This window comes from Cyprinodon tularosa, unplaced genomic scaffold (assembly GCF_016077235.1).
Source record: "Cyprinodon tularosa strain WSP-4 unplaced genomic scaffold, ASM1607723v1 ctg160, whole genome shotgun sequence".
Lineage (NCBI taxonomy): Eukaryota > Metazoa > Chordata > Actinopteri > Cyprinodontiformes > Cyprinodontidae > Cyprinodon > Cyprinodon tularosa.
Window position 1 is genome coordinate 57,681 of NW_024038438.1, and position 18,767 is coordinate 76,447.

Sequence of the window (18,767 nt, forward strand, 5' to 3'; positions counted from 1 at the left end):
TGCTTCACTATGCGAACTCTCTAAATCGCTCCGTTCTGACTCTGTCTGCACGTCTTCAAGCCTTGGGAATCCCCACACTGCCACATCTTCACTGCCTTCAGCTTCGCAGTCGGATCCCCTCCCTCCTCCTCCTACATTCACACGCCTACGCCTGCCCCGGGCCAGCTCTAGGTAAGATGTATCTAACCATGTTTCTATTATAATTTTCTTTTATACATTCTGCTCATTATGCTTTGTCCCCGCCCTTTCCGTCCTGGCAGTTCATATATTCCTATGTATTCTAACGTTTCTCCTCGCCTCTGTTCCAATATTATACAAGGGAAATATGTTAATTTAGTTTCACTCATCCTTCCCTCCTGTGAAGTTGAACATCAAGTCACCTCAGCAGGTGACATTACAGCTGTTTTCAAATCATCCGATCCCCGCTTATCCAAAGACCTCACCATTGGCCAATTTCTAGCAGCGTCCAGCATCTTCCGGGACATTCTTTGCTCAGTTTATCAGACTGCAGGGTCGACCTAGACAATTATCTTGCATTAATAGCAGATCTTCACATCAAATTCGGCAATAACCTCTTTTATTAATATCACAAATCATTTGCTACTAAAGCAGCTGCAACCTTGGCCCAATCCGGAGTTCATCTGGACTGGTCGGTCTCGGACACACATGTTTTAATCATGCTGACCCAGTCCATCCCCTGTTCTGCCTGTCATTCAACCTGTCACCTCAGCGTGTTTTGCCCATCTATACCCTTTAAGTCTAGCACTCAATCTATTCCTCCTCCGTTCTCTTCTACACTTGCCCAGCCCACAGACCGCCGAGGTAGAAACGTCCAGATATTAAATTCCAGACCCATCTGTAATAAGTTTAATGAAAGTACATGCACCTTTCCTTATTGCAGTTTCTCCACATTTGCAGCTTTGCTAGGACGCGCTTCCCAAGTCCGTCTGTCCCCGCCGTGCTCTGTTCATGAGAAATCGTACCTTCAACATTAATAGCCCGTCATCTTTCTACGCCCATCATTATTTCTGAATTGCCGTTTTGTCTTACCCATCATCCCGACCGCACTTTCGTCAACTTCATTCTTACCGGTCTGTTTTAAGGGTTTCATGTCGGAGTCTACAACCCCCCCCCCCTCCCTCACCCACGTCTTCCCTAATCTCCAATCCGCTTTAAAAGAACCAGACGTTGTAGATCAGCTGCTTCACAAGAAGTGTCCAAGAGTTTCATGATTGGTCCTTTCAAAACATTCTCCGTTTGCTCCCTTCCGTGTGAGCCCCCTAGTGGTAGCTACCCGCTATATTCCGGGAAAAAGAGGCTCATATTGGACTTATCTGCCCCTCATTCTGGCCGTCACTCCTCCATAAATAGCCTCTTCCCTCTTTCCTCCTTCTCTCTTCACTACGTTTCTGTAGACCACGCTATTTCTCTCATTAAGATAACTGGCCAAGGGGCCTGGCTGGCCAAAGCAGACATTTTCGATGCTTTCAAAATTGTTCCCATTCACCCTTCTCAATGGCACCTGTTTGGAGCTAAATGGAAGTCCCTGTTCTACTTTGCTGTCCGTCTCACCTTCGGCTGCAGGAGCAGTCCCTGTCTGTTTGACAAAATCTTAGAAGCTCCGTGTTGGATTCTCCTTAATGTTACTCTTTTGCCATGCGTTCTTCATCTCTGGATGATTTCCTACGCATAGATCCTCCCTCCATCAGCCCAGTTCATCACTCCTCAAACTAAAAGCTCTTTAACCAACTTGGTGTTCTCCTGTCCGAAGACAACCATCGGCCCTGTTACAAATTGTGTTTCTAGGCATAGCTCTCGATTCAGTGGCCATGATGGCATCCCTTCCCGCAGACAAGCTGTCTCGGATTCGTGAGCTTTCTCAGTCTCATAGCTCTGCATCAATTATTTCCAAACGTCAGTTGCTTTCTTTGCTTGGTCACCTTAATTTTGCTATGCACATCATTCCACAAGGTCGTTCCTTCATTTCCCGACTGCTTGACCTAGCTAACTCTGTTCCCTCTCTCTTAAATTAGGTTTCTCTGGACGAAGGTTGCCGTTCCAATCTTTCCTTCTGGGCTAGACTTCTTTGTAAATGGAACGGCAAATCATTTTCTATGATGTCATCATTCAAACGCTGACACACTCCAATTTTTCACGGATGCTGCCCCATCCGTAGGTTTTGGGGGGGTTCTTTCAGGACAGGTGTTTGCTGGTTCGTGGCCTCCCTCTTTTACTAGTTCTCAGTCATCTGCGCTATGCGAGGTTTACCCTATAGCCGTAGCTTGCCGTCTGTGGGGCCCGCTTTGGAGGAGAAAGCGCATATTCGCTTCTGCGTCAACATGGCAGTCGTTGACGCCATCTCTAAAGGTCGCTCCTCTCAATCTCTCATGCATTCATTAGAGGCATAACTTGGCAAGCAGTCTCTAACAACTTCATCATCTCTGCTCGACACGTTCCTGGTCTTTCTAACCATGCTGCTGTTGCTCTTTCTCGTTTTAAATTTCAGACCTTCCATCATCTTCGTCTTCTGCCGATCTCCTTCCGACCCCGTTCCTCCGCTAGAGGAACTCACTTACTCACTTACTTTCCTCTAGTTTCTACATAAATCAGGTTTAGCTTCACTTAAACTAATAGTCGTTTCGATCATTCTCGACTTTTGTCTCTTTCGGATCTTCGTTTCCACATCGATCATTACAAAATATCTTGAAACATTCTAAAGGGAAAGGCCCTTGTTCTTTTTCTATCGCACGTACAGATGGCCCCTTTTGCCCGTTTATCACCATGTTTAAATTTGTACAAAAGCCCAAAGTTTTTCCCTCATTTCAAAGCCCCTTTTGTCACGCCCGAGGGTTCTCCCGCGTCACCACACTGGTTCCAAGATCATCTCAGAATTCTATTAGAATCCTGTGGCTTTTCATCTAGTCCTTATTCCAGCCACTCATTTACAGTAGGATAGGGGCAGCCACAAAGCAGCTGCTCGTGGAGTCTCTGTGGCTTCTCTCCAGCAGTTGGGCCGAAAGACTTCTTCAGCCTATACGTCCTATATCCGCCCTGAATACTCTTCAATCTGAGCAGCTCAACGCTCTCTCTGTCTGTAAGGTAAGCTAACTTTGAATACTGGTTGTGGTTTAAAATATATTCTCATCTTTGCTAAATCATTGCTCCCTGCCACGCACCCTGCTATGCTCCCTGTGTGTTCCCTGCCATGTTCCCTGCCTCATTCCCCGCCTTGCATTCTGCCATGCTCCCTGCGTGTTCCCTGCCATGCTTCCCGCTATGCTCCCCGTGAGTCATGTTCCCTGCCATGCGCCCTGCCATGCTCCCCGTGTGATCCCTGCCACTTTACCTGCCTGCCATGCTCCCTGTGTGTTCCCTGCCATGCTCCCTGTGGTCCCCGGCCTTGTTCCCTGCTATGCTCCCTGTGGTCCCCTGCCTTGTTCCCTGCCATGCTCCCTGCTATGCTCCCTGTGGTCCCCGGCCTTGTTCCCTGCCATGCTCCCTGTGTGTTCCCCACCATGCTCCCTGCTATGCTCCCTGTGGTCCCTGGCCTTGTTCCCTGCCATGCTCCCTGCCATGCTTCCTGCCTGCTCCCTGTGTGTTCCCAGCCATGCTTCCTGCCTGCTCCCTGTGTGTTCCAAGCCATGCTTCCTGCCTGCTCCCTGTGTGTTCCCTGCCATGCTCCCTGTGGTCTCCTGCCTTGTTCCCTGCCTCGTTCCCTGCCATGCTCCCTGTGTGTTCCCTGCAATGCTCCCTGTGGTCCCCTGCCATGTCCCTGCCATAATTCCTGCCATGCTTCCTGCCCTGCCACCTACAATGTTCCCTTCTATGCTCCCTGCCATACTCCCTACCTTGCTCTGCATATTCCCTGCATGTCCCCTACATGCCCTGTCATGTTCCTCGCCACATCCCCTGTCGTTTCCTGCCTTGCTTCTGCTATGCTCCCCGCAATGTTTCCTATGCTTCCTGCTAAGCATTCTGCAAAGCTCCTTAATTTTCTCTCTACCATGCTCACTGCTATGATCCCTGTCATGATTATTCATTTATCACGTGTATCAGCCTGTGTATAATGAAGTCCTTCTGTACTCACCCTTCTCCCTCTGCTTTCTGCATATACTGGCGCTCAGGCCTGAACCTTGGCAATTTTGGGGGGGGAATATCCTTATTCTCATACATCAGTTTATCTGCATTAAAGTATAAATCAGCGTTTGTTTCCTGCCGAGGCCTGAGCGCCAAAGTTCAAACTGTTGTATCAATAAACTCTTCTAATTGCATCTTTCTCTCTCTGTGAGTTTTTCAGATTGAAATATTTTTACATGGTTAGATGTCTCACTGAAATACTCAACAGTGCTCAAAAAGCACTAGGAAGTTTGCCCTCTATCAAAGAAAATGCCCTTTTGAAACTCGTTTTTTATTTTATTATTATTATTAATATTATTAAGATTTTACTGAGGTCGGTTTTGAAATTATCTTTTGAAAACCTGAGCCATTAAAAACGACTGAAACAATGCCCCGAAATGACCGACCTACTTGCGCACAAACGACCAGCCTCTCTCTCTTCCTTTGTCACGTGAACTCGCTCGGTCGCCCGCAGGGCATGCCAGATGCGCTGCATCATAGCAGTTTTCAGATAGCAGGAACGGTCGCTGACAGGCTGCTTCTCCCGTGCCCCATTAGCCAGGTAATATACAGATCAAGCAGAATCATTTTGTTGTGCATTAAAATGTCTCATTCAGCAGCACCAAACACGCATTTTGCCGACTGGTCACCAGATAAACTAGTTGTCTCCTTGTAAGATGCTATTTTACTTTTTATATTTTGTATCCATATTTTTTATCTTAAGTGTATACATTAGTCTATTTTATTGCATGACGTATACCCACAGTTTTATATGTTTCATGTTGCACGATTGTACCATAAAAAAATCCTAGTTTGTGAACTCCTTCACTAACAATGGCAATAAACCTGATTCTGATTCTGAAAGTTTTACACTGTAGCCCAAGTCAATGACAGATAACGTGAGGACGACCACATAGGCTACAAATAATTTTTGGTAGAGTTTGCAATTGCAAATCTACGGAAGAGGATTAGGGCCACTGAAAAAAAAAAAATAAGTTAACTGATTTTTAAATTTTATTTCAGTTTAGTATGGGAAAAAAGTCAGAATGCTGACTTTAATCTCATAATTCTAACTTTTTTCTCATAATTCTGACTTTTTGCTGAGAATTCTGACTTTTTGCTCAGTATTCTGACTTTAATCTCAGAATTCTGACAATAAAAAAGTCAGAATTCTGACTTTTTCCCATGTTAAACTGAAATAAAATTTAAAAATCAGTTAACTTTTTTTTTTTTTCAGTGGCCCTAATCCTCTTCTGTACAAATCTATGTGTTAAGACAAACGTTTTCTGTTGTATAGGTTTTGTTAGGCAACATAAATTAACACATTTTGGTCTCTTTATTGTCTTAATTGTATATTGATTTAGTAATTGCAGCACAATGCCAAGAAAGGAGGGTTAATCATATTGAAAAATCTTAAAGCTGTTCACATTTTATTTTTAAGTGGTTTGTGTTGCAGGTATTAAAATAGCTATTATTTTGTAGGCTACCATAAGTCATATCGACGTGACAAGACTTCCAGTCATGTTGCCCTAATAGCCCATTATTTAAACTAATGTGACATATTTGTTAAAGCTATTATTATTATTATTATTATTATTATTATTATTATCATTATTATTATTATTGTCATGATGGTTATTATTAATATATTGTAGCCAGTCACAGCAGGGAAGCTCTATACCATCAACATATAACTGGACAGGAGATGAGGAAGAGTTCAGGGAAGACACAGAGACAGAAAAAGACCAGGATGAGGGAGAACAGCAGGGTGAGGGAAAACAGGGAGATGAGCCAGATGAAAGAAGTATGCTTTAGTCTGTTCTGTTGGTGATGTGACTTTTTTCCACTCACGTTTAGAGAATGTTACAAATAAAAGTCAAATTTCATTCAACATGCGTTTATTTTTTTTTATAATTAAGTGTTACACGTGCGCTAAAAAGTGCCCCCCCCCCTCCTGAGCACCTGCCCCCCAAAATGTCTGTGCACGCCTCTGTGTAGTGTTACTAATAGAAAACATATCTCTTAGGTTTATACTTGAAATCTTCAACTTACATTTACAGGATTTGAAACAGCTGTTGGATTCCGTTCATCTGACTAGTCATAGCCAGGGCTTACTCACTAAAGAGGGTATTATAGGTAAAAATAATGATTTCCACTTAAATTAGTGGGTTTTACATCCAGTCATTTAGCAAAAACTATGTACACCCTTGATTCATTTTACAGGATTTAGGGGAAAAAAAGGGTTTGCTGATTAAAAGCTCTTAATTTTTTTAAAGAATCAGCTTGTGTCATCACTTTCATACAAGTAGAGACTTTGACAGTTTGATGGTTTGGTTTAAGGGATGTTAACACATTTACAAAACTTAATCAATATACTTTGATAGGTAATGGTTTCACCTTATTCATTGAGGAATTAAAGACATCTACAATAATTATAAAGTGAATAGTTTTACAATAAAAACCAAAAAAATAAAATAAACTGTTTTTTTTGTGCTTATTTTGCTAAAACTCATTTAATTTTTACCCATGCAGTGCCTTAAATTTCAAAAGATTCCCCTGATAAATCCAGTCTGCATTTTCTCATGTTCATGGAAAGAAGGTTAATTTGAAGTAAAATTAGATTTGACATCCAAATGTTGGTCGCCAATGTATGAGTTTCCTGATCTTTAAGTAGGCTGCCAACAGTAAGTTGGCTCAAAGGCAAGATATCCCATGAAAGCATCATTACACACAGCATTATTATCAGGCCCTTACCTGGATAAGGCATATGGAACCACGGCGAGTTGGTCACAGCATTAAGATTGATGTCGGTTCTTGCTGAGAAGCCATACTCAGTAGAGTTTAAGGGCAGGACATCAAAGGCGGTTAGTAAAAAGCAGACCAGCCAGGCACCACACATTCCAAACAAAGCCTGAAATCAGGAAAACGGACAACGTTTCCAGTCATTTATTTTTTTGAATAAAAGCTAATAAATAACTGTTTACAACCATGTCCTCTAAAAAGATGGAAAAAGAAAGAAGTAAGTATATATATATATTTTAAAAAGATTTTCCATTAATAGAGCACAACTGGTTTTGATTGGGAGTGCAGCCTAATAGGGCAAACACTTTTACATTCTTAACTGTTAATGTAGTGTGTTCAAAATGCAGAAGAATTTGAAACTAATTCTGTTTCCACTGCCGATTATGTCCAAGCTATAAAAAGATTCTCTTCATATACATGTGTATCGGGTGTATCATTTTACTAAAGTATATTGATACACCAAAGAAAAGAGCAGGATCTTATTTTATATAGGAACATTTTAATATATTACGAATTAGACTGTTCACACATATATATATATATATATATATATATATATATATATATATATATATATATATATATATATATATATATATATATATATATATATATATATATATATATACACCAGTATATAAAAAAACCTTTGTCATGAGAGAAGAAAAATAGAGTGAATAATAATATCTGTTAAACTATCAGGCAACTCACAGAGAAGAGCTTGAAGAGTGGATATTGGAAAACCTTCCATTTCCTATCCTTGTATGCAAACATTGGAACATTAACCTTGCTGAGATATTGGGAGAACAGGAGGATCAGTCCAACTGTCCTGCAAGACAGAGAACAGGAGAAAATATTTAAATAGTGCCTGCTGATATGTCTTAATACCGAATACTAACAATAACAAATCCAGTGCAATGTGTTTATTAGATGCTTTCACATAGAAATATCATTGTTGAAGTTGAAACAACTTCATTACAGTGGATTTTTAGTGTATTCCTGTCACGCCCCAAAATTTATATACAGACCAGCCCACTGGTTCACTGGCCCAAGAACATGAATAGAGGTTGCAGAGATGTAAGACACTAGTTTAGCTGTTTAGCCTACATTTGGGTTTACTTCTACAAGAATTACAAAGTATAAAGTGTCGACTGCTGGGCCGCTGACTGGACTGGACCTCAACAGAGAGCCATGAGCCGCCCGTCCTCAGCCAGAGGAGAGGGGCTGGGTGCCAGTAAGGAAGGTGGGGGGAAGCACGGGGCTGCCGGTGTCCAGACTACTGTCACCTGGTTGGGTTTGGACCATCCCCTGATGTCTCCCTGCCCCCGTCCGCTGGGGTTCGCAGACCTGTCCCAGAGCTTACGGCACGGTTCGAGTCCCTGGTGTGTTTCGACTAAATGCTGCACTTTTGTCGACCAAAATCACTGTTGACTTTGAAATTCCACCCGGACATTTTTTTAGGTATGAAAAGTAGATATCCGGGAAAAGGAGGATGTCTGGTCACCCTACTCTATAATTTCGATATTTCAGTGAGTGCTTGTTGCTATTGATCAGCAGCTTCGCTCGTTGTACACCAACCAATCAGTGCATTAATAATTAATATTGGACTCATGCAATATTGGTACAGTACACTTTAAAAACAATGGTATTGTAAAAGGTTAGGTACTAAATAAACATCATTCTTCATTTACAGGTTCTCTGAATTCAGCAAAGCAAAAAAACTGGCAAGAGGAGATGGACAGAGCAGCATTGAGTCCTTTCCGACAAAAGGAGTGCAAGTGTACAGCCAGGGACATCCCAGACATAAGGCTATTACTGAAACATCTTCTTTCCCACAGCTGTCACACTCCTGAACGCCTCCTGACACAACTATACGGACTGTATCCCCCATACAATAATAACATATGGACTGTCCTCACACTCACACACATTCCATGGACTGTTCCCCTCACGCACATACACAATCTGTATATAATCTGTAAATCTGATCTGCCATTATTTATCTTGTAGTATAAATCCGCTAATACATATATAATCCTTTTCCTAACATTCCTATATATTCTGTATCATCTGTGCATGTAGCTCCCATATTCATATGTATATTATATTTATATTTATACACAACTTTTTACAGTCCCTAACTATTACTTTTTGCTTGTACATACACCTGGAATAATATTTATATCCTGTATAGCACTTCTAGATAGATGCAAACCACATTTTGTTGCTTTGTACTCGTGACAGTGCAATGAAAATAAAGTTGAATTCTATTCTATTCTGTTCTATAATAGTACAGGACTTTATTATTTCATGCAACCTCCTACTATCTTTGATCGACAAACCCAGCTTTAAAAACTTTATATCAGTGGTCAAGGAGAGATGCTGCCTGCCAAGTTGCAGCACAGTAACCAAACGTCTAAGTGAGCTCTCTGCAGAAAGTATCAAAGATTAAATCCAAGTTAATCTTGGACAAGTTATTTGTTTCAGTGATTGCGATAGAAACACAAATGGAGATAAGCAAGCATGCCTTATGTAAATTGTTGCAATTATTTTAATTAAACATGTAATCAGAACTCATTGTGCGATTAATTGAATATTTCAACAGGCATACTCAAGACTAGATTTGGACTTGAGCTTTCAAGACTTCAGGCTTGACTTGGACTTGCAAACAATGACTTGTGTACATGTCTTGCTCAAATCCTGCAGAGCTGAAAGAAAGAGCCCACGAAACCCCATTTTTCAGTAGAAAGTCATACTGCTGAGAGCCAACAAGCTACAAGCTATCGGAGCTTGAATAAGAAAAGGAGCAAAATTATGTTCGTGCACATACAGACATTTTTAGGATGCTCTGGGTTGATCTAATCATCGCAGCCACATACAGTACAGTGGTGTGAAAAGGTGTTTATCCCTTTTCCTGGTTTCATATTTTTTGCATGCTTGTCCCAACTAATTGTTTAAGAGCATTGTTAAATTTGAATATTTTTTAAAGACAACTCAAACACAAAATCCCATGCAAGTTTAGGTATTTTATTTTTTGTGCAAGCAAAATTCAAACTGAATTGGCCCTGTGTGAAAGAAAAATGATCGCTCCACCTTTTAAAATATTACAATATTTTTAAATATTATCCCACCACTGCCAGGCCCGATTACTGCCACAACCATACAGCATCAACACAACACTTAAGTAGGACCTACCTGACAAAATGAAGTATGCAAAAAGATTGTCAAAAGCTAGATATCATCAACTCATATAAGGCGAGAACCTTGCTATTTATTACTACCTATGGACCTTAGCAAAAACATAAATGGGATGCCATGCAGATGATATCTGGCATCTAAACGGGAACTTTAGAAGTCAGCAACTTGATCTTTTAGATATTTATAAAGTAAAGATTTTGTAAGAGTTTAGGAGCAGGACCAGACCTGATTTAAAATAATAAATAAATAAAAGGTGATGTTGTGCTTCAGAAATAATCTATATCTCACCAAACCACTCTGCTAATAAGAATCTATATGTATTTACTCTTTTTTCCCCCCTTTTTATTGGTCCTTCATGTCGTTTTTATTAAAGTACTAGCTTGTTTGTTATGACTGTTCTTTCCCCCCCCATGTCTTATAATTTACACAATATATTTTATTTAGCACAACGATAAACGTTACATTGGGCAGGAAATTTTATCTTTAATTTGATTAATGGTTGATACCATAAAGCTGATATGACTACTGATTAACATATTTAATTAATTCTTTAACAACATAAATGTCATGAAATATATTTCATGGATGACATTTACATGTGAATGTTAAACCTTGGCAGACATCTAGTAAAAAATTGACACCTTATGGGTACACTGTCTTTCTCCCACAGTCAAGAAACATGCTTGTCTCTAAATTGCTGTTTGATTGTGTGCACTCATTGTTTTATTTAGGTGAAAAGTTTGGGAACCCCTGGAGGGAACAAAACTAAGTATTCTTTAAGATTTCTGCCTACTTAGGTGTAAGTTACCGTAGATGTACCTTAAACCTTTAATTTAATCTGAAGCCTTTGTGTATTAATAAAGCATAACTTAAATAGATACTTACATAAATACCTAAACTGGAATGAGTAAGTACTTGTCTAAATATTAATAATAAAACATTTGTTGGCTTAATATTTGGTTAAGGGTGTGGCTTTTACAGCAACAGTTTTAGTTAATTTGCAGTTATATTTCATAGTTTTTTAATGTTACCCCCTATTTAGGGGATTACCAGCAGACCTTTAGGGGGGCTCCTCGGTCTCCGGGTTCTCACAGATCTGCACCTTTTTAAGTCCAGATTAAAGACTCAATTTTCAAACTGGCTTAGGACACATTGTTTTATGCTTATGATTTTCTTATTTATTTATTTTATTTGCAATGTTTTTATCTTTCTGTGAAGCACTTTGGTCTTCCTGGTGTTGTTGTAAAGTTCTATATGAATAAACTTGGATTGATTGATTGATTTATAACATCTAAGTGTTGGGAGCTGGAGAAATACACCTTTTCTCCAGCAGAGTCCGCCCTGGATCCTCCCTGCTGAGCTGCTCTGCACACCTGCAGCTGATGATCTCATCTGGAGGACCTGGACTACTTAAGCTGCCTTCAGACCTTGCCTCGACGCCGCAGTGTCTTAATCAGTTGGTTTCCTGTTCTTTCTCCTGTGAAGCTCTGGAAGAGCTTAACCTGCCGAGCCAGCCCTCCGAGCCAAACCTGAAGACTCACTCTCTGGATTTCCTAGCAGCTCTGGATACCGAGCTGGAAACACAAGCCAAGGTCAAAACAGCCTTTAGAAGTAAGACGCTGAAACAGCTTAAGGACTCTGCCAACCCAAGCTTTCTCCGGACCCAACAGTTCCGCTCCCAAAGCCTCCTCTACGTTCATCAAGGTACAAACCTGAACATAATCAGTCAAGTCTCAACCAAGCCTTCGCTAACCAAACTGTCTTTCTCACAGACGCCAGTGAACCGGTCCCAGCCCAGAACCATTGCATCAGTCTTTATTATATGTGTGAATTTGCCAATAAACTCTGTTAAACTTTCCATCCGTGTCGTCAGTGTTCTGCATATTGGGCCTCCCTGATACCCATCATGACAGAACACTGCGGCCAAACACAAGGCCCAGCAGATGATCTCCTCCGCCGATTGCAAGAACAAGATGTCCAAATACAAGGACAAACTCAGACCCTCCGTGAGTTGTACCGTCTGGTTGATATGCATAATCATATGCTTCAAAACTACGGTAATTACGTGGGTAATGCTAATCCCGCTCCAGTAACCCAACCATTTCCGGGTCCAGTTCCTCCGCCGAGGTCACCGGCTGTGACGTCATCCGAGTTCCGCCCAAGTCTCCCAGAGAAGTTTTCTGGTAACGTAACTGATTGTAAGGGATTTTTATTTCAATGTCGTCTCATTTTTCAGAACTCTCCTGCCAGTTTTCCCACGGACCACAAGAAAATAACGTTTATCCTTTCCCAGTTAACAGGAAGAGCTCTGGCTTGGGCTCAAGCCAGATTTGCCTCAGATGAAAGCTTAAGCTGTCACTATTCAGATTTCGTTTCTGAATTTTCCCAGGTATTCAACCAAGACACTGACCAGACCCTTGATTCTCGAGCACTGCTTCATTTAAAACAGGGAAATTCTTCTGTGACCGAATTTTCTATAAATTTCCGGGTTAAAGCAGCTGCTTCCGGATGGAACCAGGGTGCATTAAAGAGTGCTTATTTCGAGGCATTAAACAAAAATATTAAGGATGAGTTGGCTACCCGTGATGAACCGGCTACACTCGAAGAACTAATCCAATTAACTATAAAACTGGACAACCGGATTCGGGCCAGAAACAGCCGCAAACATAAGAGTTTGGCGTTATTTTCCTCTGCCCCCGCCTCTAATAACGTGACTGTTGTTTCTGCCCCCACAGAACAGTTATCCAGACCAAAGCCAAAGAGCCAGCCTCTCCCTTTGCCTGTTCAGGCTACTCATCCTGGAGAAACTGAGATGGAGCCGATGCAGGTTGGACACACAAGGTTGTCTCCTGAGGAAAGGCAAAGGAGATTTTTGGGCAGACTTTGCATTTATTGTGGTGAGAGTGGACACTTCATTGCTTCCTGTCCAGAAAGATCAAAAGCCGGGGCCCGTCAGAGGTTTTGAGGAGTCTGACGGGCCATGAAGAAAATGAAAAACCTCCTCGTCTTTTGCTTCCTGCCACGTTGTTTTTCCTCGACCAGAGCCTCTCTCTTTCAGCCTTCATTGATTCTGGATGTGAACGTAATTTAATAGACTCTGATCTCGTCCAACAGCTCCAAATTGCTACGGTTCCTTTAACCCAGCCTCTCAGAGTCTCTGCGATTGATGGGAAAAAACTTCATCAAGTCACCCACCAAACTCAACCCCTTGAACTTCTAATCTCAGGTAACCATCGAGAGTCCATAACCTTCTTTGTTTTTTCATCCGCATGTTCCCCACTGGTACTGGGTTATGAATGGCTGGAGAAGCATAATCCCCATATTAATTGGGCCGATCGTCATGTGGAGTCCTGGTCCACATTGTGTCACGAGACCTGCCTCCGTTCTGCAGCTCCCGCTGTGGGGTCCCCTAGAGGTGGGGGGGAGATGGACGTCCCTGACCTTACTCCGGTACCCCCTGATTACCATGATTTGGCTCCTGTTTTCAGTAAGGTCAGTGCTTCGTCCCTTCCACCACACAGACCATACGACTGTGCCATCGAGTTATTACCCGGTGCTCCGTTACCCAGTAGTAGACTTTATAACATTTCCAAACCAGAACGTGAAACAATGGAAAAATACATTAACGAGTCGCTAGCTGCAGGAATTATTCGCCCTTCTTCATCCCCGTTGGGCGCAGGATTTTTCTTTGTTGGAAAAAAGGATGGTTCTTTGAGACCCTGTATAGATTATAGAGGCCTGAACCAAATCACTATCAAAAACAAATATCCTCTTCCTCTTCTCGCCTCAGCCTTTGAGCCTGTACAAGGAGCTACCGTTTTCACAAAGCTCGATTTAAGAAATGCCTATCATCTCCTTAGGATACGTGAAGGAGATGAATGGAAAACGGCATTTAAGACTCCTTTGGGCCAGTTCGAGTATTTGGTCCTGCCTTTCGGCTTAACAAATGCCCCCGCATGTTTTCAGGCCCTAGTGAACGACGTCCTCAGAGACTTTCTCAATGTGTTTGTATTCGTATACATTGATGATATCCTGATCTACTCCAAGAATCTATCTGAACATAAGAGACATGTCCGCCTGGTTCTTCAGAGACTTCTAGAGAATAAACTTTTTGTAAAGGCTGAAAAATGTGAGTTTCACCAATCTTCAGTTACCTTTTTGGGGTCTGAGCTCGAGGGCGGGCAGGTTAAGCCTTCTGAAGAAAAGATAAAAGCTGTTTTAGAATGGCCCGTTCCAGAAAGCCGTAAGCAGCTACAAAGATTTTTGGGCTTCGCTAATTTCTACCGGAGGTTCATCAGAAATTATAGCCAAACCGCCCTCCCATTAACTGCATTAACTTCTTCCAAGAGAGTTTTTCGATGGTCCCCCAAGGCACAAGCAGCTTTTGACAAACTCAAAACCTTGTTTTCCAGAGCTCCAGTCCTAATCCAACCAGATCCATCTAAGCAATTTATCCTAGAGGTTGATGCTTCTGACTCCGGTGTAGGGGCAGTTTTGTCTCAGAAACTCGACTCTGATCAACGAATCCATCCCTGTGCCTTCTTTTCCCGTAAACTCTCTCCCGCAGAACACAACTACGACGCTGGGGACCGAGAACTTTTGGCCATTAAGTTGGCTTTGGAAGAGTGGAGACACTGGCTCGAAGGAGCAGAGCATCCAGTCCTGGTGTGGACTGACCACAAGAATCTCGCCTACATCCAGTCCGCTAAACAAGCTACTCCTCGAAAGTCAAGGTGGTCTCTCTTCTTTTCACGTTTTAATCTCATTATCTCCTACAGACCTGGATCTAAGAACACCAAGCCCGATTCTCTCTCTCGTCTCTACGCTGTGGATCAACCTGAGTCACCCCAACCTGTCCTCCCTGCCTCATGTACCGTTGGAATGGTCACTTGGGAGATAACAGATTTAATCAACGCTGCCCTGGCCACAGAACCTGACCCAGGTAATGGACCACCTAACCGTACCTATGTCCCCTCGTCTGTTAGGTCTCGTCTCATTCATTGGATGTACTCGGCAAGATTCTCTGCTCATCCGGGAGGGAGCCGAACAGTTTCACTGATCTCAAGACGGTTTTGGTGGCCCACTTTGCATCGAGATGTAAAGGAATATGTGTCTGCCTGCTCCACCTGTGCACGGAACAAAGCCTCTCATCAGCCACCCTCCGGTTTGCTGCAACCGCTCCCTGTGCCCTCACGTCCTTGGTCCCATATTGCCATCGATTTCGTCACTGGTCTCCCAGAGTCTCGAGGTATGTCAACTATTTTAACCATCGTAGATCGTTTCTCCAAATCTTGTCATCTGATCCCTCTCAGAAAGCTTCCTATGGCCTATCAAACCGCCCAGTTGCTGATCAAGCACGTTTTTCGCCTCCATGGTATTCCCCAGGACATCCTCTCAGATCGTGGTCCCCAATTTGTCTCACAGGTTTGGAAGGCTTTCTGTTCTGCTCTAAATTGTAAAGTGTCACTAACTTCTGGCTATCATCCCCAGTCAAATGGTCAAACTGAGAGGATGAACCAACACCTCGAATCCACCCTCCGCTGTCTCACCTCCAATAATCCCACCGATTGGAGTCAATATCTCACCTGGATAGAATACGCCCATAACTCACTCAAGTCTGCATCTACCGGTCAGTCTCCCTTCCAAGTTAGCCTCGGCTACCAACCACCTCTCTTCCCTGCTGACGAGAGAGAGATATCGGTGAAGACTGTCAATCACCACATCCGTCGTTGCCAGCGTGTTTGGAGAGAGACCATCCAAGCACTCAACCGTTCCTCTAAATCCTCTAAGAGGTTAACTGACCCCAAGAGACGTCCAGCCCCCGAGTACAAGGTCGGCCAGGAAGTCTGGCTGTCCAAATTATCCCCGAGATTCATCGGCCCATACAAGATCACTCGAGTCATCAACCCCTCCGCCGTCCGTCTTCAACTTCCTCCGACACTCAGGATTTACCCTACGTTCCACGTCTCCCAGGTTAAACCAGTCATCTCTAGTCCCATTTGCCCTCCATCCGACTCCCCTCCACCCGCCCTGGAAGTCGATGGACATCCGGCCTTCACCGTTCGCCGGATGGTGGACTCCCGTCGGCGAGGTCGCGGTTGGCAGTACCTCGTCGACTGGGAGGGCTACGGTCCGGAGGACCGACAATGGGTTCCTGGTTCATACATCCTCGACCCTTCTCTCATCGAGGAGTATGAGCGTTCCCTCCCATCTACCTCTTCCGCACCGCCAAGGGGCGGTCGTTGAGGGGGGGGGTACTGTTGGGAGCTGGAGAAATACACCTTTTCTCCAGCAGAGTCCGCCCTGGATCCTCCCTGCTGAGCTGCTCTGCACACCTGCAGCTGATGATCTCATCTGGAGGACTTGGACTACTTAAGCTGCCTTCAGACCTTGCCTCGACGCCGCAGTGTCTTAATCAGTTGGTTTCCTGTTCTTTCTCCTATGAAGCTCTGGAAGAGCTTAACCTGCCGAGCCAGCCCTCCGAGCCAAACCTGAAGACTCACTCTCTGGATTTCCTAGCAGCTCTGGATACCGAGCTGGAAACACAAGCCAAGGTCAAAACAGCCTTTAGAAGTAAGACGCTGAAACAGCTTAAGGACTCTGCCAACCCAAGCTTTCTCCGGACCCAACAGTTCCACTCCCAAAGCCTCCTCTACGTTCATCAAGGTACAAACCTGAACACAATCAGTCAAGTCTCAACCAAGCCTTCGCTAACCAAACTGTCTTTCTCACAGACGCCAGTGAACCGGTCCCAGCCAAGAACCATTGCATCAGTCTTTATTATATGTGTGAATTTGCCAATAAACTCTGTTAAACTTTCCATCCGTGTCGTCAGTGTTCTGCATATTGGGCCTCCCTGATACCCATCATGACACTAAGCTCCACTGCGGTACAAAGCCCAGAGGAGCTCCAAATGTCATAGTCCAAGTAATAGTTGATTACTCACTTCATTCACCCGCTTTTCCTTCCCTGCTCTCTAATTATCATTCATCTTATTCACCTTGTCCCTCTGCTATATATACGGTTCAGCCCAGCTATCAGGACCAGATCATTATTCTTTGTTTATTTGTGTTATGTATTTTTGTCAGTTGTTAATTTTTGTTTTTTAGTTTAGTTGATCTCTTGGTTCATGTCCTGACTCTTGGGGGGCCTGTGTGTTTCGAGAGGGTGTTTTAATGTTTAATCAATGTGTTTTCACAACTGTGTTGACAGGATGACTGATCTAATGTGTGCAATTGATCTTATACGGACACACTGTAAACACAAATATACTCGCATATATATCAAAATAGTAATATTTTAAATATTTCTGTCTCTTTTTAGTAATTTACTTTAAAAATCCTGGATTTGATTGTTTTGCTTTCTGAACAACGGGATTTCTGTATATTTTCTAAAGTCTGCAGTTACATAATAGCATTTCCTTTAATGTATTCTAGAGAACTAATAACACAGACAAATTTATAAATCAAAATCTTTACCAGGTTGTTAAACTGTTTTATTCTAACCATAATTTACCCCCCCCCCCTCGCCCAAACAAAAAAAGTTATTGATTCTTCAAAGCCACCATAAAAGGTTTTGTGCAACCTTGCTGCTTTGTTTGCAACCCTAGAAGCAGGTTGCTGCAAATCAAATCAAACCAGTATTGACACCAGAAGTGACCCCTTCCATATTTATGTGAGTTTTGTCTGATTTAAGGGGAAAAGTGTGTTTTAAAATAATGATTAAAATCTTCTGAAAAATTCAATATTTCAAAATCAGGAGCTACATCTCTGTGTACACATAATTTAGCATGATAAATGCTAAAGTTTATTAGCAGTGGCAGCTTCCTGGAGAGGGGCATCGACTAAGCTGTTGATGCCCGCAACTTAATTTTCCTGATGATACACTTAGCCTTGTCTTTAAACAGCTACAGTAACTCTCTTGCCCTCTAAAACATAGTCATTATTTGAGCTTTTAATGAGACTAACTCTTTGTGCTCTATTTTAATCATATAGACTTGAAAACTGGCTTGTATTTTTACACATCTTCTTGGCTTTTTACTCTTCTCTACAGGATAAACTACTGCATCGAATCCTTCACTTTTCTCTCATATAGAAAGTACTGCTAGACCAGTACTTCTATATTATTTTTGTGCTTGTAATCTGTCTACTCACACTCCTGCTCAGCCGTTGCAGAGTCACAGACACTGAGCAAAGCCTTGCTGGAAGTTACCTGTTAATAAAGGAGAATTTCCTCACCATTGTTACATTCATGTTAAGCATAATGTAGTGCTTAAATTCAGCGACACACTGCATGTGACTTCCCAGGAAAAACGGTTGCTCCATTACTTTATGATTGATGCTACATGACTCTGCTTGGGTGGCTGCCTTGAAAACTGTTAAACCTGTTTGAAAAATAACCCTAAGCTGATGGCAGTGTAACAGTGTTTAATAACATGAATAATTTCAAAAAACACATAACTGACTTGGAATCTGTATAATTCAATTAGATTGACTTTTTTGAGACTGTACCTTGAGACAACATGCTGTGAAATGGCACTACATAAATAAACTAATAGATGAACTGAATAAACCAAATTAAAGAAAAATAAGTTTTAATACATTGAAAATTCGTCAATTTAACACATGCCTGACATTTCTTTTTTTTTTTTT

The 18,767-nt window shown here is 42.4% G+C and overlaps 1 protein-coding gene across 1 annotated transcript in view; it reads right to left on the minus strand.

Annotated features, from left to right (window-relative positions):
• Positions 1-18,767, minus strand: part of si:dkey-106n21.1 (solute carrier family 23 member 2) — an 81,335-nt gene that overhangs the window by 26,328 nt on the left and 36,240 nt on the right. Inside the window, exons 6-7 of the mRNA XM_038280454.1 lie at positions 7,630-7,747; positions 6,871-7,027 (exon numbers count right to left, since the gene is read on the minus strand). Of these exons, the coding sequence (XP_038136382.1) occupies positions 6,871-7,027; positions 7,630-7,747 (275 nt within the window). The remainder of the gene's footprint in view (positions 1-6,870; positions 7,028-7,629; positions 7,748-18,767) is intronic.